This window comes from Lepus europaeus, chromosome 9 (genome assembly GCF_033115175.1).
Source record: "Lepus europaeus isolate LE1 chromosome 9, mLepTim1.pri, whole genome shotgun sequence".
Lineage (NCBI taxonomy): Eukaryota > Metazoa > Chordata > Mammalia > Lagomorpha > Leporidae > Lepus > Lepus europaeus.
In genome coordinates this window covers 25704015-25730746 of record NC_084835.1, presented here as the reverse complement: position 1 = coordinate 25730746, position 26732 = coordinate 25704015, and the positions used below count along the sequence as shown (strand labels likewise).

General features: G+C 47.2%; 1 protein-coding gene across 2 annotated transcripts in view; it reads right to left on the bottom strand.

The window, feature by feature from the left end:
• Window positions 1-4330: 4330 nt before the first annotated feature.
• The window catches only part of RAD54L2 (RAD54 like 2), a 134305-nt gene continuing 111903 nt past the window's right edge, over window positions 4331-26732 (bottom strand). For both annotated transcript variants that reach the window (XM_062200992.1, XM_062200991.1), the window contains exons 10-22: window positions 25833-26175; window positions 24997-25174; window positions 23288-23539; window positions 22959-23077; window positions 21695-21813; window positions 17861-17960; window positions 16612-16817; window positions 16041-16213; window positions 15342-15538; window positions 12580-12779; window positions 10678-10767; window positions 8800-8892; window positions 4331-5733 (exon numbers count right to left, since the gene is read on the bottom strand). In XM_062200992.1, coding sequence (XP_062056976.1) covers window positions 4739-5733; window positions 8800-8892; window positions 10678-10767; window positions 12580-12779; window positions 15342-15538; window positions 16041-16213; window positions 16612-16817; window positions 17861-17960; window positions 21695-21813; window positions 22959-23077; window positions 23288-23539; window positions 24997-25174; window positions 25833-26175 — 3065 coding nt within the window. In that variant the 3' untranslated portion in view covers window positions 4331-4738. The remainder of the gene's footprint in view (window positions 5734-8799; window positions 8893-10677; window positions 10768-12579; window positions 12780-15341; window positions 15539-16040; window positions 16214-16611; window positions 16818-17860; window positions 17961-21694; window positions 21814-22958; window positions 23078-23287; window positions 23540-24996; window positions 25175-25832; window positions 26176-26732) is intronic.

Here is a 26732-nt window from a genome sequence, read left to right as displayed (position 1 = left end):
GCTATCCAGACAAATGCCTGATCAAACAACACTGCCTTCTTGAGTTTAAATTTTATTTTACAAAAAGAGAAATAAAGAAAACTGATAGGCAGTTATACTGACTTACAATTGTTCTGTTTGCTTTTTTAAAAAAGTGACATGAAACACAAGTAAAAATAAATACGTCATAGAAACAGCCAGTTGCCCGGTCTGTGGGGCAGGAGCGCCTGCCCTGCTGAGAGCGGAGGGAAGCCCATGGTCACACCAGCAGCTGGGCCACCCAGCCACAGATGCTCCTCAAAGCCAGGCGCAGGTCCCAGGCCTCAGGGGCGTCCTGAGGAAATAAGACGGAAAACCAAAGCCAGGTGCCAGGTCCCTGGGGCCACCTCATCTCTCCCCATTCCCCCTGGCAGCAGTGTGGGCTTAGTGGTTATCCATTATGACCCCCTCAACCCACCTGGACCCTCACCCCCAACTCCTCAAGAGGGTACAAGGAAAAACCTGTCTTGGGCAGACTGGGGGAGGATTCTCTGGTAAGCCCCCAGCCCACCCTGAGTAACACAACCAGATAAGTCATTTTACACACAGTCTCTCTCTCTCTCTCACTCACTCACTCACACACACACACACACACACATACACAGCTGGGCTAGGCTTTCCTCCAGGGAGGATCCTGGGTCAGGTCACAGTAAGAGGTCCCCGCTCTTGTAAATATCATCCCAGTAGTGGTAGCAGAGAGTACCCAAACCTTCCCCCAGTCCTCTGCACCCCAGACTCTGCAGCCCGCCTGGCTATCTGCCCCCAACACAATGGATTACTATATCTCAGAGACCCGCGAGAAGGGAAGGGAGCAGACTCAGGTCCCTGAAGTGGAAAGAAGTTCGATACTGCCTGCTCAGGAAGTTCATCGTTGCAAGACTCGGGTAGTCATGAAAGGCCTAGGGCCAGGCGTGCGGCACAGGACAGACATGAACCGGTCACGGTGGAATACACAGGGCAAGAGGGAAGAGCAGGTAGGGAGGAAAGTCTGAAGGTGACCCACGGAGAGCACAGCATCCTCAGAGACCTCGAGGTGCTGACTTCCTGGGGGAAGGACAGCCATCCCTCAGGAGTTTTAGTAGGGGAAGAGCCACTTAGCTGTGGACACAAAGGCCATGGCTCAGAAGAGAGAGATTGTTCTGGAAAATCAAAGGGAACTAGGAGGCAGGAGGTCCTATCCAGGAACACTACAAACAAGGAATGTAAATTCCCAGAAGACCTTTCCCATGGGCTGAGGGCTCAATTCCAGAGCAATGACAGGCTTAGAGGGGCTGTCACAGAGGGCCATGCTTGGCTGACAGCTTCGGGGATGACTTTCCTGCCCAGACTGCTAAAGCTTAGTTCTTTCAGCCAATCAGCAAAAGTGTACCCCAGCTCTTTGTTTTATGCTTCCAGAATGGGAAATTTAATATTTAGTTGTGAGTCACAGACTCTATACACTAATTCCTAGGGAAGGGATTTCCAAGGACCTGACAGAGTCAGGGGATGATGAGATAGGTGCTTGAGAAGCACAATTCAAAGGGGGTAAGGACTTTGCAGAGAGCCGATTTTAAGTAAAAGATCTGACCCAACATGGGTCACTTACTTTTTTCTCAAATAGCTACTTCATCCCGGGTCAATTTTTATCCACAAGATATGATGAAAAGAAAATCAAGCATCACTACAAATGCTAATCCTGAATTATTATGTATACTGTGCTTCCCAAGCTAAGAGCTTGGGCCAGTCTAGAAGGACAGGCCTTGGAAGGCCTTTAACGACATTCGACGGAAGACGCAGAGAAGGAAAATGCCAGGCCTGATCTGCCTTCCCTCTCATCACCAGCCTTCCCTCACTCAGGACTCGATGGGAACACCACTTAACGTCAAAGTGTCCAACAGGGGTCTTAGGCTTTGAGACCTTTCTCGCTTCCCTCATACACATACAAATGCTTGGTAAGCATGTACCTGTGCCTGCCAGCACACTTGGAGACAGCAGAAAAGTCAGCTTGTTTTCAGGTTCACATCTCCAAAAAACAAAAAGCAAAACCCACAAAGTGGGAGCAGTCCAATTTCCCATGACCCCATTCCAACCTCTCTATGGAACAGAAGCTCCACATATCAGAGAAAGCCTTACGTAGCCAGGCCAGGCTCCCAGAATTACAGCTTCTACTGAGCTGAAGTGAGACCCAGCCCCTGGGGCCAGTGGGTGGCGAGCAGGCATGTGCTGCCCCTCTGAACACCATTCATTTTTCCTTGCCACTTCTAAAGCCCTTCCTTCCAGGAACTGGTTTCTGGACTCTGAGAGACTGCTGCAGTGTATCTTAGAAGTGAACAAATAAATACTCCTTTTCTCCGAAAAACAACAACAACACATGCACACGCACACACATGCACACACACACATACATACTGGAATCTCAATGCCCCAGCACCTGAGAGGCCTCAGGGTAAGCCAGGCTCTGTGTGTGCTGTGCAAACTGGAGATCCAGACTAGTTCACTCCTACTGCACCAATCTCAACCTGAGTACCTACTCCAACTGAGTCCCTTCACCACCCATTCTTGGGAAGCATCTGAAAGAGAAAGCACTGGTTGGAACTGCTATTTTTAAATTATTAAAATAATTTGCATAGCTAAATTGTAGATCTAAGGCTTCTATGAGTAGCAGAGTTAAGTGTCTGACAGAATGCTTATGAAAACGAAGAAAGCTCCTAAGTTCCATTTTAGGTGTTCTGGGACAGCACAGAAACACGCATGAACACATATACCCCATCAGTACTTCCTGTCTGTTCTCTGGGGACAGCCCCCGAAGTCTTTAATGCCCAGGGGAAATGGACTGGTCATGAGAGCTGCAGGACTATCGAGATGACCTGGCTAAGCTGCCTCCTGCAGCTGCCCAGTTAGGAAGGAGCCATGGGCAGGTGGGAAAGCTCTAAAGCCGGACAAGGTTTGCTTGTCATAAAGAACAGCCTGGCAGTCTCAGGGGTGGGGGCACACAGACACACCAACACGAAGACAGCCAGTGTTTATGCTGAAGCACTAGATGCCCCTCCCTCGGCACTGGGAAGAAGAAAGGAGGAACTCAGAATGACTGATGTGCTCTTTTAAGATAACAGCCAGGCCTAGGGCTCCTACTGAGGCAGGGCTCCTCTGTGTTCCCTCCAAGATGGAAACAGGAGATACCACATTGATCACCTGACTGGCTGGGAAAGCCAAGACCTTTCCTAAAAGGACGATAGTCTGTTCCCGCAGGCCAGCAGCTTCCTATCCATGGCTTCACCTTTCAGGGTGGAGAGACAGCCTGTAAGGTCATCCCAGGAGGACACAGCTCCACATCAACTTCCCAATAGCAAACCTCATGATCCTAAGTTTCAGTTTCTGCTAAGTAAGTCTCCCCGCTCACTATCCAGTCTCGGGATTCCCTGATCTTCCCGAGGGGCCACTTCCTAAAAGCAGCTGTTTAATCAAAACCGTGGTCAAGCCTAAGTCTTCTTCCCTGGTCAGTTCACCATCCACCCAGGACTGTTTTCACCAGCAGCTACGGAGTCTGGGATATCTGGAAACTTCCCTCCCTTTCTATCTCCTACCCTCCTTGCCCCTATCCTCCCCGTGCCCCCCTAAAAAAAAAAAAAAAAAAAAAAAAAAAAAGACACATGAAAAGTCCAAACAATAAATAATTGCCCATAAGAAATAAATTAACATGGAGCTCTCTAGCAGGGAAGGGAAGAAGAAAAAGGCCAGCAGGGCGGGCAGCAAGGGGCTCGGTCAGTCTCTTCCAGCCACAACGCCACCAGCTCTCACTCATTCACAGCCATGCTTTTCCTTCCCACACAGCCGCCCAGCCGGGAAGGGAGCCCTGCTCAGAGGCAGCCACTGGGGAAAAGACAGAGATTAGTAATGCCCATTTTCTCTCATGATTTCCCCCAAATTCTAAAACAGACTTGACTTTGAAGACCAGCGACTTGTTAGCTAGGCCTTCTCTTCACAAAACTTAGAAGGAAACTTGTGATTTCCATGGCTGTACTCCCAGGCTCACCCTGATGTTTACATTAATAGTGGCCAACACACTCTGGTTTGCATTATAAAAAAAAGATAAATTCATTTTTAGTTTCCCCCTTGGTTCCTCCCTCCCTTCCCTCCCATCTTCACCCCTGCTCTGTTGCACACATGTACATACATACATACATAAACATACACACACACTCAGAAACACACATACCTGGTCTGCTTCCTTCCCACCCCCTAAAATGACCCCATGTCCCACGGGATCTCAGTCTGCCCCCCTTGCCCACCCTCCTTCTCTCTCTCACTCACCCTCCCTCCCTCCCCTCCCCTTCCTAGGCCAAGCTAAGTTACCCAGTAAGGCAGCTTTCTTGGGAGAGAATGTTCCCAAAGACAGAAATGGGATGCGAGCTTCTAACTCAGACGGGTGGGTGGGCAAGCAAGCAGACAGCATAAGCAAGGCAGGAAGGAAGAGAGAGGCAGGTGGCCACGCCCCTCTAATCCCTGTCTGTTTTGGGTCCCTGAATTCTCCCTATTGCTGCTCTGTTGGATTTATTATTATTATTATTTTGCCTCTTTTGTTAAACAGCAACAGAGCCCTAACATGACCAATCACCCTTCTTTGAACTTGTCCTTTTCCATCCTGCCAAGTGCCCTATTCTCACAAAGCCCAGATCACTGCCTTCCTGTTTGTGGGGCAACCTGCTGGGGGCCTTGAGTGAGGTGGGGAGGGACTCCCCAGCTATTTCCCAGTGACCTCTATCACATCATCGTCCTTATCCTCATCATCATTGGAGCTGAACCCCACCTCGGCGACCTCGTGAGAGTCAAACGGAGGCACCTGGGACCGGAGGAGGCCACCAGCTGGGTAGCCTGCATGTGGGGACACATAGCCTGGGTAGACAGACATGCCCCGCGAAAGGTTGCTGGGCAAGACAGGGGAAGGAAAAGGCGCAAACATCCTTGGCTCGGACAGGAGTGGCTGCGAGAATGGGAGTGAGTAGCTGGGAAGTATCCCTGGCACAGAGGGGTTGAGCATGAAAGAGGGGTTGCTGGCAGTGACTGAGGTAGCCGTGGAAGAGGAACTGACGGGGCCTGCTGGCACCAGAGGGTCAGTAGTCACTGGAAATACCAGGCGGGCATCTGCCAGCAAATTGGACAGCTGGTAGTAGGAGGGGGTACTGCCCATAAACAGGGAGTTCTCCCCAGCCTGGGAAGTGAAGGGGGGGGTGAGGTTATGGTTTAAGGAGACGGGTGGCATGGCAAACCCGCCAGAGACTGGATACCCGTGTTCATACGGCTGCACGGGGGCTGGTAGATGGCCCTTCCTGGACCGCCGACGGGTTGACTCCTGGGCGGCAGGTGGAGTGGCCAACTTTCGCTTGTGGCCCCTTAAGTCCAGCACTGGGTGCCTGCCACCAATGGGCTGGCCAGTCACCAAGAGGGAACTATTGAGGCAATGACCCCCAAGTCGAGGCTCAGTCCCAAGAGCTGTCCCAGGAACAGCACTGCTGTCCACGAGTTGGGCCGGAGGGCCAGGCAGGGCGGCATTGGTGCTTGGGGAGCTCTGACGGGATTCCCGGGCAGCAGCTGCATCTGCGTACTGCTGAAGCTCACTGATGATCTCCGGGCTGTCAGGAGAGACGGGCCTGGCCAGCCCCTCAGGATCAGGGGCTTTGGGTGATGAGGCACTGTGTCTGCCGTTGCTTGTGGATTCTTGAGAAGGCCCCTGGGAACCTGGAGACAAAAGACAGGTAAATGAGAATCAGAATAAGGGAAAGAAGAGAGGTAGAAGGGAATTCTACCTAAGAACGCCTATCCTGCATTCCCCACATTCTAATGGTCTGATGCCCAAACAACACCGTCTAGTCAATCTGACCCAATCACACAGAAAGGAATCCTCTGATCCTAGAAACCATGCAACATCTCTGTACCCCAGCTTCCCCAATCTCTAAATTTCTACTAAGGTTGAAAGAATGGATATGAAGGACTAAGAAACCATTCTTTTATTTATTTCTTTAAAGACTATATTTATTTATTTGAGAGGTAGAGTTACAGACAGAGAGAGGGAAAGATGGAGAGAAAAGTCTTTCATTCCACTGGTTTACCCCCTAAAAAACCACAATGGTTAGAGCTGTGCTGATCTGAAGCTAGGAGCCAGGAGTTTCTTCTGGGTCTCCCATGCAGGTGCAGGGACCCAAGAAATTGGGCCAGCTTCCGCTGCTTTCCTGGGTCATAGTAGAGATGGATCGGAAGAGGAGCAGCTGACACAAACCAGTGCCCATATGGGACACCAGCGCTGCAGGTGGAGGCTTAGCCTACTACATACACCACAGCAACAGCTTCTAAGATACCATTCTTAAAACTTTTCAGAGTGGGGGCTGGCATTGTGGCATAGGGGGTAAAGCTGTAGCCTGCAGTGCCAGCATCCCATTTGGGCACCAGTTTGAGTCCTGGCTGCTCCACTTCCAATCCAACCCTCTGCTGTGGCCTGGGAAAGCAGCAGAAGATGGCCCAAGTTCATGGGCCACTGCACCCATGTGGGAGACCTTGAAGAAGCTCTGAGATCCTGGCTTCGGATTGGCACAGCTCTGGCTGTTGTGGTCATCTGGGGAGTGAACCAGTGGGTGGAAGACTTTCTCTCTCTCTCTTTCTCTCTGCCTGTCAAATAAATAAATAAATCTTAAGAAAAAAAAAAAAGAAAGAAACATGAAGGTTAACTATCAAAAAAAAAACCTTTTCAGCATTTTTCTGGGGCAGGAGACAGTGCCTGGGGTGAGGAAGGACCGTGGTGGCGGAAGAGGAACAGGAAGTTAAAAGGCAGACCATCTGATTTAAAAATAAAACAAAATCCACAGCTGTGAAAGACAGCTGGGATTAACTAAGAAATGTGAAGTATAGCCTGGATACTAGGTAATATTCTGGAATCACTAACTTGTTTAAAAAATGTGATAATGGGAGTGGGTGTTGCAGTATAGTCAGTTAAGCCCACACCCTCCATCAGAGTGCCTGGGATTGACTCCTACCTCCATTTCTGATCCAGTTTCCTGCTAATGCACCTGGGAGGCCACAGATGAATGGCTCAAGCCTTGCTTGGGTCTTTGCCACACCCTTGTGGCAGACCTGGATAGAGTTTCTGGCTCCTGGCTTTGGCCTGGCCCAGTCTCACCTACTGAGAGCTCTTGGAGAGTGAAGCTGTGGATGGAAACATGTGTTCTCTCTCAGCCTTTCAAATACATAAATCTCTTAAAAAATGAAAAATAAAAAATGTGATAATGATGCTATAGCTGAAAGGAGATGTGTGGTGAAGAACTTATGGATAAATGACATGATGCCCTCAAGTTACAATGGCTCAAAAATAAAAAGGGAAGGAGAAACAGAAGAATTACAAAAATGAACAATCATTGGATATACATGCAGGTTTTTTTTTTTTTTTTAAAGATTATTTATTTATTTGAAAGGTAGAGTTACAGACGGTGAGAGGGAGAGACAGAGAGAGGTCTTTCCATCCTCTGGTTCACTCCTCAAATGGCCACAAAAGCTGGAGCTGTGCTGATCCAAAGCCAGGAGCCAGGTGCTTCTTCCTGGTCTCCCACATAGGTGCAGGGGCCCAAGCAAGGGCCATCTTCTACTGCTTTCCCAGGCCCTAGCAGAGAGCTGGATTTGAAGAGCAGCAGCCGGGACTAGAGCCGGCGTCCATATGGGATGCCAGCACTGCAGGCAGAGGATTAACCTACTGTGCCATTTATTATATTTATTTGAAATAGAGTTACAGAGAGAGGTAGAGCCAGAGAGAGAGGTCTTCCATCCACTGGTTCACTTCCCAAATGACTGCAATGGCCAGAGCTGAGCTGATCTGAAGCCAGGAGCCAGGAGCCAGGAGCTTCCTCCAGGTCTCCCATGTTGCTACAGGGGCCCAAGGACTTGGGCCATCTTCTACTGCTTTCCCAGGCCATAGCAGAGGGTTGGATAGGAAGTGGAGCAGCCAGGACTCAAACCGGTGCCCATATGAGATGCCAGCACTGCAGGCTGGGGTTTTAACCCACTGCGCCACAACGCCAGCCCCTAAATGCAGGGTATATGGGTGTCTGTGTACTGTTCTTCCAACTTGTCTGTATACAAGTTTCCAGAACACAAAGCTGAGTACAAGAGCAGTGCAGCTTTCACACCCCAGCAGGAGAATAAATGAGAACCACTTTGATTGATGGGAATCTGGCAAAAGTTAGCAACATCATTAATGTGCCATACACATACCTGTGACCTAGCCACCCAACCCATAGGAATGTATTCTATAGACACACCCACCCATCTGTGAAACAGCAGTGTCAGAGTGGTGCAGTAAGAGGTAAATGTACATTCATGGGAAGTTGGGTAACTCATTATGCTTATACCTCATTCTCTGTAAACCTTCAATGGGACATATTTAGAAGGAAAGCTAAGGAGTGAGCTATGACTAGTAATTGAAAAAAAAGGGTAAATAATATATGACAGGATGTCAGGATTTATTTTAAAAATACAAAGTGGTGTGTGCATGTACTGTTTATATGAACATATTCAATGTGTATGCATATACACACAGACACATAATCCTATTCTATGTATAGAATATCTCTAAAACAAACAAAAAATGACAGTGGCACCCCCAAGGAGAAGCAATGGATGGCTGGGATCATGGTGGGGAGAAAAAGTTACTTTTTACTTTAATCCCTTTTTGTACTTTTTGTACTTAAAAATAAAATAGCTGATTTTAAACCAAACCAAAAGAATATTGTGTAGGTCAATGAAAAGTAAAAGGCATGGTACCTGCGGCAGCCATCCGACCATCTTCAGGGGCCTTTGGCTTACCAGTCGCCCGGACGGCAAAGATTCGCCCATCACTGGTACGGATGTACGTCCCTAAGAGACACAAGGAAGACTGTTAAGCAGACATGTGATAGCCAACCCAGGGAAATGAGGCATCATGGACCGGGACGAGGTATAAAATTAACGATATTTTCTTCTCAAGATCCTTGAAATAAGGAGTAGAGTAGCTAGAAAGTTAGTGACCCATAATATCCTCATCTATTCCACAAGCACTGATAGCAGGCCTACCATGTACCAGGCACTGTTCCAGACACTGAGGTATCTGGGAGTGTAGGACAGAAAAGCACCCTGTCTCATGAAGCTTAACCTCTAGTGGGAAATCTAAGATTAATTACCCCAGAAAGTATTAGGAAAGGTGAAAGGTAATGGAGGAAATAAATAGGGCACTGTGAGAGAAAACAAGTTGATAACCTATGTTCCCAGATTCTGGCCCAGGCCTTCCTCTTCCTCTTACAGAAAAGTGCCTTGTTGCCTCAGCACACTCTCCCCTGAGAAGAATAATTTAAGACCTGCAATCTATTCCCACAGGGCACCACTCTACCTTCTCAGTCTTAGGAATGTCATTTGATCAGTCTCCTGGAATGTCAAGCTGTCTCTTGGCCAGGAGCTGGCAAACTTTCTTAAAGGGCAAAACAGATTTTTGGCTTCATAAGCTTCAAGGTCTCTGTTCCAACTACTCAAGCTCTGTGCTGTAACACGAAAATAGCTGGGCGTGGCTATGTTCCAACAATATTTGAGTTATGGACATTGAAAGGTAAATGTCACTGTAAGGTAAATGTCATATAATGTTCACATGTCACAAAATATTGCTCTTTAGGTTTTTCTTCAGCCAACTGAAACTGAAAAACCCATCCTTAGCTTGCAGATATAGTAACAGGCAGCAGGCTGGATATGGTCCTGGCTCATACTTCGCCAACCCCTATTCTAGGCTAGAAGAACCCAATAGGGATACTGAGTACACTTATCTCAGTGTGTCCATGTATTTCATAGTACCTTCCCATAAGCCTAAAGGTACTCAAACCCAGGAGAAGTTAGGATGAAATCTCCCTACTGAACGAAAAACCTTCATGGTGCCCCACACAGTGGGGCCTTATTTTAAGGCTAGCATGAAGGACAGGCTCAGAATCCATTTTGACACTGTTTATCCTAGATTCTTCATCTCAGCCCTCTCGTCTCCCTCTGTAAGGAGAACAGAGGCAGAGGCAGACTTTTAAACTCTATCACACAACCTACGTATACTAATCCATCCACAGAATATACTTCTTAGGGACAACCACCTGCTCCAAGCAAGTAGGTACAGATGACACAATAGCATATGTGAGTTTGAATCTCATTCTACAATTCTTTCCCTCCAATTTTGATCTCCTCTGTTTACCCCACATCACTTTAGGCTCCACCAGTGGCCTCCTCCTCTTCCTTACTGGCATTACCCCACCGCTGGGGAAGGGTATTTTCAAGAGTCAGCAGAGTGCTGAAGTACACTGTTCAGCAAGCAACTGCCCTATGTAGAACTATACAAATATTATATGTTGGGACTGGCGCTGGGGCGCAGCGGGTTAACACCCTGGCCTGACAGCAAAATACAGGAAAACAAGGACCCTACTTTTCCTCTTTCAAGGGATACACTGACCAATATCCCAGGGGCTCAAACCAACTCTTCTAAGTTCCCAGAAATGCCATTTTCTCATGTTTCTCTGAAATGTGACGTTCTTATGAGATGATTCCTGTGCCTCTCCCAGCTCAAGCTATATGGATTTACTGTTTCCCAGCCCAACACTTTCAACTAAGGCAGAGCATGGGCCCCAGTCATGTGCTCACCTTTTGTCCCACGGATGATGTGGATGCTCTCACCAGCATTAATTCTTGCCTGAACATCAGTGGAGCTGTTGAGCCCAGGAATAACAATATCTAGTGAAAAACAGATTTCAAATCTAGATTACACAGGGCCCAACTGAAGGAAGCAAAGTTCCATATCCACTCCTGTTCCTCTTTGACTTCCCTAAAGCCTCTTAGTGAAGCAGAGGATCAGAGAAGGCAAAGAAATCAGGATGACTCACAACTGTCTTCACAGAGGATACTGTGAAGATGAGAAACTATTTAGAAGTCTGATCACCTCTCCGATCAACTTCCCTTGATTTCATGAAAAATTCCAAGAGTTTTCATATGGAAAACGTTTTAGCTCAAATGGTTATGATGGTATGTTTTCCCTCCTCCCTAAGCTACAGCATGTATCTACCCCACATCACTTTAGGCTCCACCAGTGGCCTCCTCCTCTTCCTTACTGGCATTACCCCACCGCTGGGGAAGGGTATTTTCAAGAGTCAGCAGAGTGCTGAAGTACACTGTTCAGCAAGCAACTGCCCTATGTAGAACTATACAAATATTATATGTTGGGACTGGCGCTGGGGCGCAGCGGGTTAACACCCTGGCCTGTAGCGCCGGCATCCCATATGGGCACCGGTTCGAGACCTGGCTGCTCCACTTCTGATCCAGCCCTCTGCTGTGGCCTGGGAAAGCAGAAGATGGCCCAAGTGCTTGGGCCCCTGCACCTGTGTGGCAGACCCGGAAGAAGCTCCTGGCTCCTGGCTTTGGATCGGCACAGCTCCGGCTGTTGCAGCCAACTGGGGAGTAAACCAGCGGATGGAAGACCTCTCTCTCTCTCTCTCCCTCTCTGCCTCTCCTCTGTGTAACTCTGACTTTCAAATAAGTAAATAAATCTTAAAAAAAAAAAAAAAACAAATATTATATGTTACACAAAAATTTTAAATAAAAGTGTACAAGTATTACATGTTAATCAAATATTTTAAATAATTTTTATATTTATTTATTTATGTATTTAGAGAGGTAGAGACAGAAGGAGGGGTCTTCTATCTGCTGGTTCACTCCCCAAATGCCCACAACAGCTAGGGAACAATCAGGCCAAAGCTAGGAGGCAGGAATTCTATCCAGGTCTCCCATGTAGGTGGCAGGGACCCAAGTACTAAAGCCATCACCTGCTGCCTTCCTAGGCACATTAGTAGGAAGTTGGATTGGAAGTGAGGTAAACTAGGACTCAAATCAGCACTCTGATATGGGATGTAAGCATCCCAAGCAGTGACTTAATGTGCCACAATATCCATCCTTCATTTCAAATTTTTTACAATGAATGGGCATTATATTCATTCTCAAAAAAGTAAAAATATTTTCATTAAAATGGATATATTGTGAGCATTTCTAATAAAAAGATGGAAAACAGGATCACAAAATGCTTTCCTTCCCCGTCACCCGGATTCACAGAATGAAATTCATGGAAAGATGGGCTACCCATCTCCCACCACCACTCACTGGCTCAACATGCTCATCTTTATCAAACTCAAAAAGAAAGACGCAGGTGACAATTCAGGTCTTCCAATTACATGGTGAGCGTGACTGCTGTCCTGATACCCCTATAGTCAAGCAGGAGTCAGCACATTTGAACTTCTGAACCAACATTTGTTCCAGGGACCTTTTCAGAATCCCTGCAGTGGTCAAACATACAAATTCAGTTCTATGTTATACTTAAGATATTTCACCAGAACGCAAACTCCTCAAGATCTGGAACTACTGTCTTCTCTATTTTTACCTACAGTGCAAAGTATTGTAAGGCCCAGAACACAAAAGATGTTTAATAAATACTTCCTGAATGAACAAAGCAATTTAACATGGGACAGCACTCTGGAACAGAATCCAGGAGTTCCTCACCCGTTGTGGTGACCACCTTCTGCACAAGGACTCCTGCACGCTGCAAGTAGTTGATCGGGAAGTTCATGGATGGATTTGTGCTGGAGGCAGAGCTTACGCTGCTTCCCAGTGGGACATGCCGGGGCATCATTGGGATGGGAGTGGACTGGACAGGACGAACACTGGCCACAGGCTTTTCATCACCTTTCAGTGTTGGCTGCCTATGAGAGAAAGAAAACCACACTAAGAGAGTGAAACAGAAAGGCTGCAGGGCCTCTCCAAACTGTACCATTCTATGCCCTCAGTGGCCACTGAATGAAGAATCAGAAGAACCTGCAGAGTCTGGTTAATTTAAAAGGAGCGAGGTAGGACTGAGACAAAGAGGCAGAAAAAGACAGAGGGATTAAGCCTCCTGGAGTCTAGTAGTACCAGGCATTAGCGGAATGATACCTTTCTGGGGATGTGTGGCAGCATCTGCTCCTCTAGAATTTGGAAGAGGGAAAATCAGGGTGATGCAAAGATGCAGTAAGGGGGGAATTTTCTTCAGGCCACAGTGGAATATTTTCATCAAGTTCCTCCAGGCTTCTGTTTGGGCTACTCTCAAGGGTGTCTCTCTACTCAGGACCACCACAAAAGTAGCAGCAGTCATAGCACTGTATATAACAGCCAGGTTTCCAAATGGCACAGTGCCACAACCTGCCTGAGCACTCACTGAGTGTTTCTTATTACCAACATGCTAAAATGCTACCCCATAGCCAATGATGTTTACCTTCCTTTCAACCGGATGTTGGTGCTTTAAGAAAGTTACTCCTGATTCAAGTTTTCTTTTTTTTTTCTTTTTAATTTTTGACAGGCAGAGTGGACAGAGAGAGAGAGAGAGACAGAGAGAAAGGTCTTCTTTTTGCTGTTGGTTCACCCTCCAATGGCCGCTGTGGCTGGGTGTGCTGCGGCCGGAGCACCACGCTGATCCGAAGGCAGGAGCCAGGTGCTTCTCCTGGTCTCCTATGGGGTGCAGGGCCCAAGCACTTGGGCCATCCTCCACTGCCTTCCCGGGCCATAGCAAAGAGCTGGCCTGGAGGAGGGGCAACCGGGATAGAATCCGGCGCCCCGACCGGGACTAGAACCCGGTGTGCCGGCACCGCTAGGCGGAGGATTAGCCTGTTGAGCCATGGCGCCGGCCCTCTTTCTTTTTTTTTTTTTAATCACTGTCTAGGCATTACAAATAAACTCCACATATGCACACACAAAAGAATCACTGTAAGTTTTCTGAAGTCTGTACCTTTGACCTCTGTGCCTAGAAAACAGACTACTTTTTTTTTTTTTTTTTTTTTTTGACAGGCAGAGTGGACAGTGAGAGAGAGACAGTCAGAAAGGTCTTCCTTTTGCCGTTGGTTCACCCTCCAATGGCCACCACGGTAGGCGCGCTGCGGCCGGCGCACTGCGCTGATCCTATGGCAGGAGCCAGGTGCTTCTCCTGGTCTCCCATGGGGTGCAGGGCCCAAGCACTTGGGCCATCCTCCACTGCCTTCCCTGGCCACAGCAGAGAGCTGGCCTGGAAGAGGGGCAACCGGGACAGGATCGGTGCCCCAACCGGGACTAGAACCCGGTGTGCCGGAGTGCAAGGCGGAGGATTAGCCTAGTGAGCCGCGGCGCCGGCTGAAAACAGACTACCTTTAACTGGAATGGCCTTCCCTCAACCATCTGAGTGCAGGTTGGCACATGGAAGACCACTTTCACTCCACTCTACTATTTGAGTTGGTCCTCACGTCTCCTCAGTCACACTGCTCTCAATTGTAGGTCTTTCTGGCCTTTCCACTTGCAAACTCCAGGTTTTCAGGTAAGTCATATATCACAAGTCTGGTGCCAATTTCCTCTATGTCTTCCCAGAATGGCTAGGAGTTAGAAATCTTGATCAGTTGTCAGTGAGATTCCTCACAGAATCAAAAGTCAGAAGGGAAATAGGAACTCAGCCCACGCCTCATACTAGGCAGGGGCTTGGGCTAAGAATGTGGGCAGGATGGCTGCTCACAAGTACCCAGACAGGATAAAGAACCAGCAGGATTGTGGTACAGCTCATCAAATGCTGTGAAAAGCTGATGACTCCAGAGTCAGAGCTGGGACAGAGACACAGCTGACATCCCACAGCCCAGTCTGGACCATTTATCACATCTTCCTCCAACACGGCTTTTCTCCCATGGGCTAAAAGTTTAGGATACTCTGGCTGTTACATACAAAAAAAAAAGACCAAACAAGAGAAAAAAAGGAACGGGAGTAAGAGCAGACACTCCTAGACAATAATTTCTTAGAAAATGACACAGACATGAAAAGTCTAAAGGCTTTGAAAAGGAGTGACTTTCTATTTGAGAGTATCATCAATTTACTATATAAAAATCTACAAATCCACTCACACAAAATCAGTGTCTTATGTAAAATCTTACATGGTTTCATTTCTTTTAGAATCTTACTTGGCAAGTATTTTTTCTACATTAGAATCTTAAGAAAAAAGTGTTAAATCTGTTCCCCTGCCCCCCAGGACAGGTGACACCACCCAGGGGTCCACCAGGGGTCTCCTGAGTCACAAGGCCAGCAGCTCACTCTTCCAGCCAGAACAGTCACAATCCGAGTCATTTAAAACTCTGGAACTGCTCTGGCACCTACAACAGAACTTGTCAGTTTACAGCAGCCAAAAAGCAGTTGTAGGAGCTCTCTCTGCTTAAAAAAGGAACCAGATGAAAGGTGTCTGGGCCTGGCCCAGCAGCAGATCCTGCCTTTGAGTGACTCACCAGTTTCTCTGACTGAAGGCAGGGATGCTGGTCAGGCTCTGGTCGCTGGCAGGATAATACTGAGCATACGACGGGCGGGTGTAGGGGACTGATGTGCGTTTGTCTTCCTCATAGCTTTTCTTTGCTGCTTTTTTCTCAGCTTTGGTCAGCTTGTGATCCTTTCGGTTGAGGAGCAATGACTCATGCTCGAAAGGCTCCTAGGGACACAGAGGGTGTTGATTTAATTAGCAGTCTTTGTGCCAGCATGACTGATGCACAAATCTTATTTTGAAGCCAAGACCAGTAATGTGCAGGACCAGTGAGAGCCTGCTCAGACATGGAGGCAGTTTATTGGCCTTCTGTCAAGAGCATGACTCATAACTCTAACCTTGTACCAGCTGTAGACCCTTGAGCCTGCCTTCCATATCGAAAGGAATGGGGGATTCCAGAGAATGAGCAACTACATTTCAGAACTTTTCCCTTCTCTTTCTGCTAGGAAATCTCACACTGACCAAACTGTTCCACGTGGCTGAGCTCAGCATCCTGGGACAGGGACTAGAGGTAAGGTTAGGCATCTGGAGGCAGGAAGGGGGAGGAAAAGAAACACTTGTGTCTAAGCTATCTGCATAAATAAGGCTTCAGGTAGAGGAAGCAAGCTTGCCAAACAAGGCACTGACAGAGGATGTCATGCCAGGGACTGCACACATACCAGGTTCTTACCTTGGTGATAAGGTGAGGGTACTTCAGACAGGCAAGCTGCAGGACTGACTCTTTAATCCCCTTCACATTCAAGGATGTTTGGGGAGCTGGCTCCTTCTCAACGAAGTGCAGTAGATTCTCCACTTCCTTCCGGGTGAAGTTCAGCATTGGATTTAGATCATCCACCACCCGATCTGGAAGGGAGAAGACAAGGAGAAAGTCAACAAATGGCAAGGAAGACTGGAAATACACAACTACCAAGGTTAGCAGAGAGATGGGAGGTTGTGAATGGCAGAACTGTCACTAATAACAAACGTCATCCTATATCTGCAAGTCAAAGCCCTGATGAAATGGAAACATCACCTAAGAGAAATATGCATAACTAGCTTGGCTCTGATTATCAAACCCACCTTCAACAAGTTGTGGTTAACCTCTTCAAGCAATAAGCAGAATAAGATGGGAGGAACTGCTAGATTCCTGCGATTCAAAGTCTGTCTGTGTTCCCACATCCTGCCCCTCCTCTCCCATCTTTGATATTGTAAGAAGAGTGGCCTTTATGATGTGCCTCCCCTGAGCCTGAAAGATGGCCCACCTGACATGCCCTGCTTGGAAATCTGACGGTCATAGATCTTCTTTTCAAGGGTATAATCGGCCACAAGGCGATAGATGTGACAGGGCTTTTTCTGGCCATATCGGTATACCCGACATACTGCCTGGGCATCATGGCAAGGGTTCCAGGAAGCATCGAACACCACCACTCGGTTGGCACCAATCAGATTCACACCCAAGCATCCAGCCCTTTAAAACATAAGTCAACAGTTACAAAGAGATATTTTCAAATCCATTTTGCCCTCTGTTACTCCTACCCCAGTATCATTCTCTTTCCTCTAAGCACAACATATTTGAGGATTTTGTTGTCCTGTCAGGCACTGCAAAGTGTGTCTTGAAATTAAAATGGAAGTGCCTACAGCTCAGAAGGAAAATTGACTCTTCAGCTCTCTGCAAAAATTAAGGCCTCTGAGTGATGTCCTTGGCAAGTGGGAACTTTAGCACACAGGTTTCTCAGTGTTTTTAGTCTACCAGCTTAGGAAAACAATGGGCTCGTACCCTGAGAAGGGCATTCTGAGAACAGAGGCAGTACAGTCTTCAAGCTGCTTGTCATGAGACGACGCCATCAGCCCTTAAGAGTTACAGTGATAGTGCTTTCTCTGCTTGTTAAAGCACTTCCACATCTGTCAAATCATCTAAGCCTCACAACACTCCTTGAGAAAAGCTAACCACAACCACTTAACAAAGATCTCAAAGACGTTTATGACACTATCAGGACTCCCTCCTTTTTTTTTTTTTTTTAAACTTTTATTTATTTCTCTGAAAGAGTTACATAGAGAGAGAAGGAGAGGCAGACAGAGAGAGAAGTTTTCCATCCACTGGTTCACCCTGAATTGGCCGCAATGGCTGGAGCTGTGCTGATCCAAAGCCAGGAGCCAGGGGCTTCCTCCAGGTCTCCCACAAGGGTGCAGAGGCCCAAGGACTTGGGTCATATTCTATGCTTTCCCACGCCATAGCAGAGAGCTGGATTAGAATGGAGCAGCTAGGACTTAAACCAGAGCCCACATGGGATGCTGTCACTGCAGGTGGTGGCTTTACCCACTATGCCACAGCGCTGGCCCCAGGACTCCCTTCTAATACAGCTTCTTTTTGGGATTCCCTCTCTGACCTCAAAGACAAATTACAGACTTAAGCAGACTCTTTTGACAGCACCTGGATGAGTTTTGAGGTACTTCCCAGGGACCAACTGCCCAGACACACTCCTCTGGCCTCTCTTCTCAGGCTTCACTCACCGTGTGGAGAGAAGGAAGAGCCAGGTGGTAAGGTTGCTAGGATCATTGAACTGATTAATGAGCCGCTCTCTCTCAAAGGCAGGGGTGCTACCATCCAGCCCTAGGAAGAAAGGAAAATCACAAGAAGTGAGGGCACAATCACTTGGCAAATGTATTGTTTTTAAATATTTAATTATTTATTTGAGAGGCAGAAAGGAGGAGAGAGCTCCCATCTGCTGGTTTATTCCCCAAATGTCCCCAACAGCCAGGACTGAGCTGGGCGAAGCTGGGAGGCAGGGAACTCAATCCAGGTCTCCCAGATGGGTGGCATGGACCCAATTATTTGAGTCATTACCACTGCCTCCTGAGTCATCGTTAGCTGGGGGCCTCTTAACTGCTAGATTAAACGTCAGCCTCATTTTCTGAAAAGAAAAAAAAAAAGAAAAGGAAAGAAAAAAAAAAGAAAAGAAAAAATTTAATTAAGAGGCAGAGAGACAGATGGAGGGGCAGAGAAGTTTTTGGTTTTTTTTTGTTTGTTTGTTTGTTTTTGTTTTGATTTTCAGTTTATTTATTTGAAAAGCAGAGTTACAGGGGAATGGGGGTGAGGGGAAGGAGGAGAAAATGAATGAATCTTTCATCTGCTAGTTCACTTTTCAAATGCCTGCAATGGCTGGGGCTAGGCCAGGCCAAAACCAGGAGCCTCTTTAAAGGTCTCACATGGGTGCAGAGGCTCAAGCACTTGGGCCATCCTCTACTACTTTCCCAGGAGCATTATCAGGGAGCTAGATTGAAAGTGGAGCAGCCAGGACCCAACCAGCGCCCTTATGGGATGCTGGTGCTACAGGCAGAGGCTTAACCTGCTATGCCACAGCACTGGGCCCAGGGAGAAAAGTTTCAAAAACAAAACAAAGCAGGAGCTGGTATTGTGGTACAGTGGGTTAAATTGCCACCTGTGACACCGTCATCCCATATGATCTGGCACTCAAGTTCTGGCTGCTCTGCTTCTAATCCAGCTCCCTGGTAATTCACCTGAGAAAGCAGTGGAAGATGGCCCAAGTGCTTGGGCCCCTGCACATACATGGGAGACCCAGATGGAGTTCCAGGCTCCCAGCTTCAGCCTGATCCAACCCCGGCTTTGGTGGCTGTTTGGAAAGTAAACCAGCAGATGGAAGATCTGTCTCCATCCCTCTCTCTGTCACTCTGTCTTTCAAATAAATAAGTAAATCTTTAAAATAAACAAATGAATAAATAGAAACAAAAACAAAACAAAGCAAACAGAAACATGGCAGTGTTCAGATCCCATCACCCGAACATTATCATGGGTCTACAGTAAGATGCCTAGGCATCTGAAAATATCTGCCTAGGCATTTGAAAATATTCCTAGGTGATTCTCATGTGCAACAGATTATATGTTTTTATTTTTTTAAAAGATTTATTTATTTATTTATTTGAAAGAGTTACACAGAGAGAGAGAGATATCATCCATTCACTGGGTCACTCCCCAATTGGCTACAAGGGCTGGAGCTGCACTGATCTGAAGCCAGGAGCCAGGAGCCTCCTCTGGATCTCCCACATGGGTGCAGGGGCCCAAGGACTTAGATCATCTTCTACTGCTTTCCCTGGCCATGGCAGAGAGCTGGATCGGAAATGGAGTAGCCAGGACTTGAACTGGTGCCCATACGGGATGCTGGCATTGCAGGCGGTGGCTTTACCCGCTACACCACAATACATTATAATCCTTTAGTTTCTGAGGGTAGGGTTCCTGACTTAGGAGTGCTTAAGAGCTGGTAAAACATTGGCCTAAAGTCCTGGTGAATAAAGGTCTAAGAGTTTTGAGTTTTGATGTTCTTCTAACAGGAATTTTCATTTTAAAAAGTTTTTATTGTGGTTGGCATTGTGGAGTAATAGGTAACACCACCACCTGTGATGCAGGCATCCCATATGGGTGCTTCTGATCCAGCTCCCTGCTAGTGGCCTGGAAAAGACAGCAGAGGATGGCCCAAGTACTTGGGAGACCAGGAGGAAGCTCCTGGCTTCGGCCTGGCCCAGCCTTGGCTGTTGCAGCCATCTGGGGAATGAACCAAGAAATGGAGAACCTCTCTCTCTCTGTTTCTCCCTCTCTCTCCATAGCTCTGACTTTCAAATAAATTAAAAAAAAATTTTTTTTAAACTGTGTATTATTTGAGAACCAGAGAGAGACAGACAGAGCTCTCATCTGCTGGTTCACTCCCCAAGTAACTACAATAGTCAGGGCTGGACAGAGGCAGTTGGAGTCAAAAAGCAGGAATGCAATCTAGGTCTCCTATACACAAAAGAAACTGATCAGGAACTGTGGAATGATACACATGAATGAAAGGAGGGAAGCTCCAAGGAAGCAGAAAAAAAAACCCTTCAGTTATGAGGAAGCATGAATAAGAGAGGACAGACAAAATCTCTCACCTCTGATAAAGGGCAAAGTCATGGGTATAAAATACCACATGGAGTACAGAGGCAATAGTTTAATAGCCTGGTACTGGGTTTCTCAATCAGGACCTCAACCTGCCTTTCCAACCTGAGTTCCTAAAATTTCCAAGTACAGTTCACCACTTACTCAGTGGGCCATCCCACAGTAACAAGTTCTGGGGCCAGAGCTTGTGCTGGGGGTCTCCTAGCCACCCCGTGAACCTCACATCTCTTTTTTAAAAGATTTTATTTACTTGAAAGGCAGAATTGCAGAGAGAGGGACAGAGAGAGCGAGTGAGTGAACAAGCTAGTAAGCTGGCCCCAGTGGCTGGGGCTGGGCCAGGCCAAAGTCAGCAGCTTCATGTGAATTTCCCACACTGGTACAGGGGCCCAAACACTTGGGCTGTCTTCTATTGCTTTCCCAGGAGCATTAGCAGGGGGCCGAATTGGAAGTGGAGCAGCCAGGATTCGACTTGGCAATGAAATGGGATGCTGGCATTGCAGGTAGCAGCTTAATCCACTGCACCATAATACCAGTCCTCCTCCAATACTGGTTTCCTTCCACGTCTCTAAATCCTCCCTTTAGGTCAGTGGCTTCCAAGGAGGATGATTTCTCCACCCTCCCATTCCCCTGGCACATCTGGAAATGTCTGGAGACATTTTTATTGTCAAAACTGGGAACCGCTACTGCCACCTAGTGAGTAGAGACCAGGGATGCTGCTATTTAAGCCCTACAACAAAGAATTATCTGGCCCAAATGTCAACTGTGCTGAGGTCAATATTTCTCAACTACTTTTCTTTCTTACTGTTCCCTAAGGAGACATTTTAGACAACTTTTTCCCAATCACACTATTCCTCCATGAAATTCTAGTATGTGTGTTGTATGTGCATTTGTGATTTGCACATTTAAAAAGGTTACATTTTTTTCACGCTGACCACCCAGAAAACTAATTTTCATTCCTTTTGTGGTACTGTCTCCTCCACAGAGAATGCATAATCCAGCTTGTGTTCACTCTGCTCCTTCTGCCTGGAATGACTTTTAGGTCTCACTAGTTTTGTATATTCAAACTCCTCGCATCTTTTTGGGAAGCCTTCTCTAACCATCTTCAGCACAATGAATCTATCTTCCTTAGAACTGAAATCAGGGTACTTATTCCGGGTTACTTCACATTTGTCCTTGGATTATCATATCTCAGATGAAGAAAAGGCCTAAGTCTTCCAACTCTTTGCATTCTCCTATCTCTCCCAAGGCCCCCAGCCCAGTACAGAGCCATGTACACAACAGCTGGCTTTTAGTATCTTCCTGTTCCTTGGATAATCACAACTATTCCTATGCATTTGATAGAGAGTAGACTAGGAGAAAAGGAAGAAGACCTTGCCAAGGCTCTAGGGACAAAGTAACAATGAACTCACGGAAGTAGCTGACGTTGCGAACCCACTTCTGTGCTCCTTGTCCCTCGGCACCAGGCAGACAGGGCACTTCTCGTTTCCCCAAGAACTCCTCAATGAGAGCCAAGGTGGAAAGGCTCTGGCTAAAAGGGAGAACATTTGGTTCAGATGGCTCCCACGTCCAAAAGAACCTTGTTCCTAATGTCCACACTTATGTGCAACCTTCTGAGAATGGGAGCCCCCACAACTTTCTCCCCATTAGAGGTAACCCCAGCAAGAAAACCAAGGATATTTTCCCTAGTTATAAAGGGAAGAGGGTCATCCATTTATTACCATATCACTTCATTGAAAAGCTTCTCCACTTTCTCCATTCCTTACTTCCTAATTTAAAAAATCCTGTTGTTGAGCTCAATGCACAATAACAGATAGCATTCAGCATTCAAAAACTAGTGCTGCATGAATGTATATTTCATCTGATTATGGGCTTCTGGCAATCAATAGGTCTTATTAGGGAGACAGAATCGCTCAGCTGTTTCCAAAATAAGTAGACAGCCAGTCTCCTCAGAAGTGACCTATAAAATCAGGGGAACACTAGGCTGTCTCAAGGTTAGAATCACTGCTGTGCTCTCAAAGTATGTCACATGTGGAAGCCTTCACTCTGAGGCTCTGAAGCCAGGCTGCTGCACTGGGCTGTCCCAGGGCATAATCTGATCGGAACAAGGAAGAAACAATCTACTTTATGTCTGTCTGGGGGGGGAGTCAGGCCCTGATGAGATTCCCAGCCCTAGCCAGACTGAGAATATGACTTGGGAACAAATCACATCACTTATTTGATCTTACATACCAAAGCTTAAAAAAAGAAAAAAGAAAAAAAAAAAAGACCAAGGAGGAATATAAGCAGATTAGACCCAGGCAAGTAAACACTTTGTGTAAAAGGTCAAATAACAAATATTTAGGTTTTGTAGACCACAGATACTCCCTGCTGTATATTTCTCTTTTTTCCTTTTTTTAAAACAACCCTCTGAAAAGGTAAAAATTGATTAGTCTTGTGTTGAATAAAACAGGTTAGCCAGATTTGGCCTGGGCCACAGCTTGAAGGATTAGACTATAATCTCCAATGTTAGCCTAGGACTCTGAATTGGAGAAACTGCACTGGATAAAGAAAAACCCTAAGAGAGATGAGATGTAAGACGGTCCTTATGAAAAGCACCTGGTTGCAGGGTTGGTGTGGCCCATGCCACGTCTTACCATAAGACCCATAGCCTTAGCTGGGAATTTCTCTTCCTACCTGAACACGAGGATCTTATCCCCAAGCTTCACACTTTCCTCAATCAGGTGGAAAAGGAGTACCATCTTGGGAGAGTTCTCTAAGACTCCAGTCTGGTAATTAGTCAGAAGGTCCTTAGCCTGTAATAAAGAAATGAGGCAGTTTGGAGCAGACCCACAGTTAGATCACCAGAAATAAAACTCTCCCTCCCAGGCACAGTTCACTGGCTACCTTTATAGATTCCTGCAGAGACCCTGGCAGTATAGTACAGGTACATTCCCACTCCCTTCTCAGGTAGGCCTTGCATATCCCTTGAACAGTTTAGTTACTGAATGATCTCTTTGACTCACCCATTCATATGTGACAATGTTGTTGCCTCGCTCCTGGAAAGGGTTGAAGCCAACTCCCTGTAGGAACTTGCTATTGGTTGCCTCTCCCATCGAGGAAGCCAAAGTGTTATCTTCCCCCTTGCCTTTTGTTCCTGGGGGCAGGCAGCGGGCACTGGTCCCCGCAGAGCCAAGCTCTTCCACATCCAGGTCCTGCTCATTAGCCAGGTTTTCCTTTTGAAGAGCTTCATACAGCACATCAGGGTGATTCCAGATCTGAGGTTCAAGGAAAGGGAGAGGGGGGCAAAGGACAGAGAACATTCCATAGGTGACACAGGGAGACTGGAACTGTGCACCAACTCAAACACATACCCCCACGCCAATGGTACACACCGTACACCAAAAATCACAGTATCTCTGATGGCTTCACAGTCAAAGAACCTGCATATTTGTCTTCACTTTCATCTCTCACCACCATAACACATGAGTGGGAGAGTTCACACCAGTGTGTGGTACCTAATCAAAAAGTCTGTTTCACAAGGTTTGATTCATATTCAAATAAGAATAAGAATGTCCCAGTTTCACTGTTCAGCTACTCTATGAAATAGGAAACAAGACTAATCTCTCCCTATGGATGCAATGTGTTTGCCTTTTAGATGACTAATCACATGTCATTGCAGGAACTGTGCTGTCGAGAGATGAGAACTCCTGGGTAAAGGGCAGGAAGGAGACGGAAGGAAACACTAGCACCAAAGCATCACCACAGACCACACTGACTTTAGTTTCCTAGCTCTGGTCTAGGTCTGTGGCCACATAAGTTTTCAAACCCCACCAGTCCCCTACACACATCTCCAGCTGACTTATTAAAGCAGCTGTCAATCACGAATAATACCTAATAGATCTGTTGAGAGCAAGCCAGAAAAACCAAGTCCAAGACACAGGTCCTTCCATAACCAGATGAGAGATCTCAATCTAATTAAAAAATCGAATGAAAGGCACTCCTAATACTTTATGTAAGCCATGTATTTTTTTCTTTTTTTTTTTTTTTTTTGACAGGCAGAGTGGACAGTGAGAGAGAGACAGAGAGAAAGGTCTTCCTTTGCCATTGGTTCACCCTTCAATGGTTGCCACAGCTGGCGCGCTGCGGCCAGCACACCGCGCTGATCTGAAGGCAGAAGCCAGGTGCTTCCTCCTGGTCTCCCATGGGGTGCAGGGCCCAAGCACTTGGGCCATCCTCCACTGCACTCCCGGGCCACAACAGAGAGCTGGCCTAGAAGAGGAGCAACCGGGACAGAATCTGGCTCCCCGACCAGGACTAGAACCCGGTGTGCCGGCGCCGCAGGCAGAGGATTAGCCTATTGAGCCGCGGCGCCGGCCAAGCCATGTATTTCTTGAATCCCAATTATACTAGCAGTCAAACCAGTCTGTCTCACAATATTCCTCTACCATCCCCTTTTACAAGTGAAAAAAAAAATCAGTGAGAAACAAAATGACTTCCCAAGTTTGGCATCACTCTGGTCTCAGTTATACTACACCTGTGAGGGCACCTAGAGCAATGTGTGGCACATCACCACACATCTCTCCTTGGAGTTCCCAAACTCCCCGTGCAATGAACTGAGGTGGCCTCCCTCTCAGTTTATTTTTCCTTTATCAAGCACTCTCAGCAAAGTACCTCACTGGGAACCACGTATGTCCTTAGTCCCCATCTCAGTCTTCTCTGAGACCCCACACACCTTGCAGCACACACAGAAAGCCTTGAGAGGGTTGAGCCCCAGCCAGCCGCTGCTACCACAATCCCGGAAGCGGTCCATGAACTGTGTGTACAAATCTCTCTGGATCTTGGAGAGCCGCACTAGGATCACATTCTCCTCCTTGGCAGGCAGATGAATCTTCAGTACAGTGTGGCCTCTCCTACAGGGCAGAGAACAGAAGTGGCGAGGCTGGGTGACCAGGAGGGGTCACTGCAGGATAAACACAGAACCTCCCATTCTGGCCTCATTACCTGCTTCAGGATCTCAATGTGCACTACTCTGCAACAATGCAGAGTGAGTGGTTCAGCAACCACTGGAAGAAACTCACCTTAAAGACAGAAACTAAAACAAAAAGAAGAGAGACCTATCCAGGTCACAGCTGACTAGGGGATTTCCAGGTTCTTAGTCTAACTCAAGGCTGCCTCTCTGAGCTTTATCCACACATGTCATCACAACAAGGGAAAAGCAGAAGATTGCTTCTGACTGGTCGAAGCTCCATCTACTCAGATGGGGAGCTAGTAAGGCCAGGCCTTTAGAACCACTGCATCTGTTCTCTCCCCTATGTCAGCAGAACACTGGCTCTCTTTTGCTTCTCTCAGCAAGAGGCAGATTCTTGTAACTTTAAAGAAAATTTTTGAGAGAAGTACTTGTAAGCCAAACTTTCAGATGACTGAAACAGTGTGAAACATCTACCAGCTATTCACATAAAAGCAAGTTTTTCTACTGTGCCACTAGGAAGGGGTCCTCCAATTCCAATATCTCCCCTTCATAATAGCCTCACATGCCCACTGCACCAGGGGCCCCTGAGGATGGCTCACCTCTGCACAAAGCCCTCTAGGAGGCTATGCAGGACATGGCTCCGGTACCGCATGAGACGGACATCCTGAGGTGTGCTGTCAATACACTGCCCATTCAGGATAGGGCGTTCAAACATGTTGCTGAATTCTTGCCGGGTGCCAAGGAAGTCTGGACGCACAAAGTCCACCATGCACCAATACTCGATGAGGTTGTTCTGCAGGGGGTACCCAGTCAGCACCACCCGGCGGCGAGAGCGAATGTTCTTCAGAGCCTGTGAGGTGCTGGCCTGGCAGTTTTTGATGCGGTGGCCCTCATCACAGATCACCACATCAGGGCCAGGGCGGCATAAGGCCTTCTCAAACTCTAGGGAGGGAAGAGGATCCGCGGTCAGAGGGTGAGAGGGTCTGTTCTTAGTCAATAATATGAGAAGTAGGGGTGCACCCTGGAGGAGACAGAAGAAATGAAGGAAGCAGGAAAGCAAGAGTCAGCCCCCAATGATGAAAGGGAGCCAGCCAGCCACGCTCCTGTGCATTTGATGTGACGCTAACCTGGCCACTGACCCTTGCAATAAAAATCCCCTTTCCCCCATCCCTTTCCTTATTTTTTTCTTTAGACTAATTGTAAAACTGACCTGCATTCCTAGAGTTTACACCAGCCGGGCAGCAGAGGGAGGAAATTTACAGAGTGCTAGCTTAGGATTAAAATGTGTCTGGATGCTCGGCTCCACCTGAGGGCTGGCTGGTAGGAGCCAGACAAAGGACAAGGCTTTCCCATAGTTTTTCACTGGTCAGCTAAATGATAAATTCATCCCACCTCTACTACAGAAGCAAACCTAGAACAAATATAATCTCATTCAGAGGTGGGGAACGTCTGGCCTGTGGGCTGTACAAGTCCCACAAAATCATTTGGTCTGGTCCTGC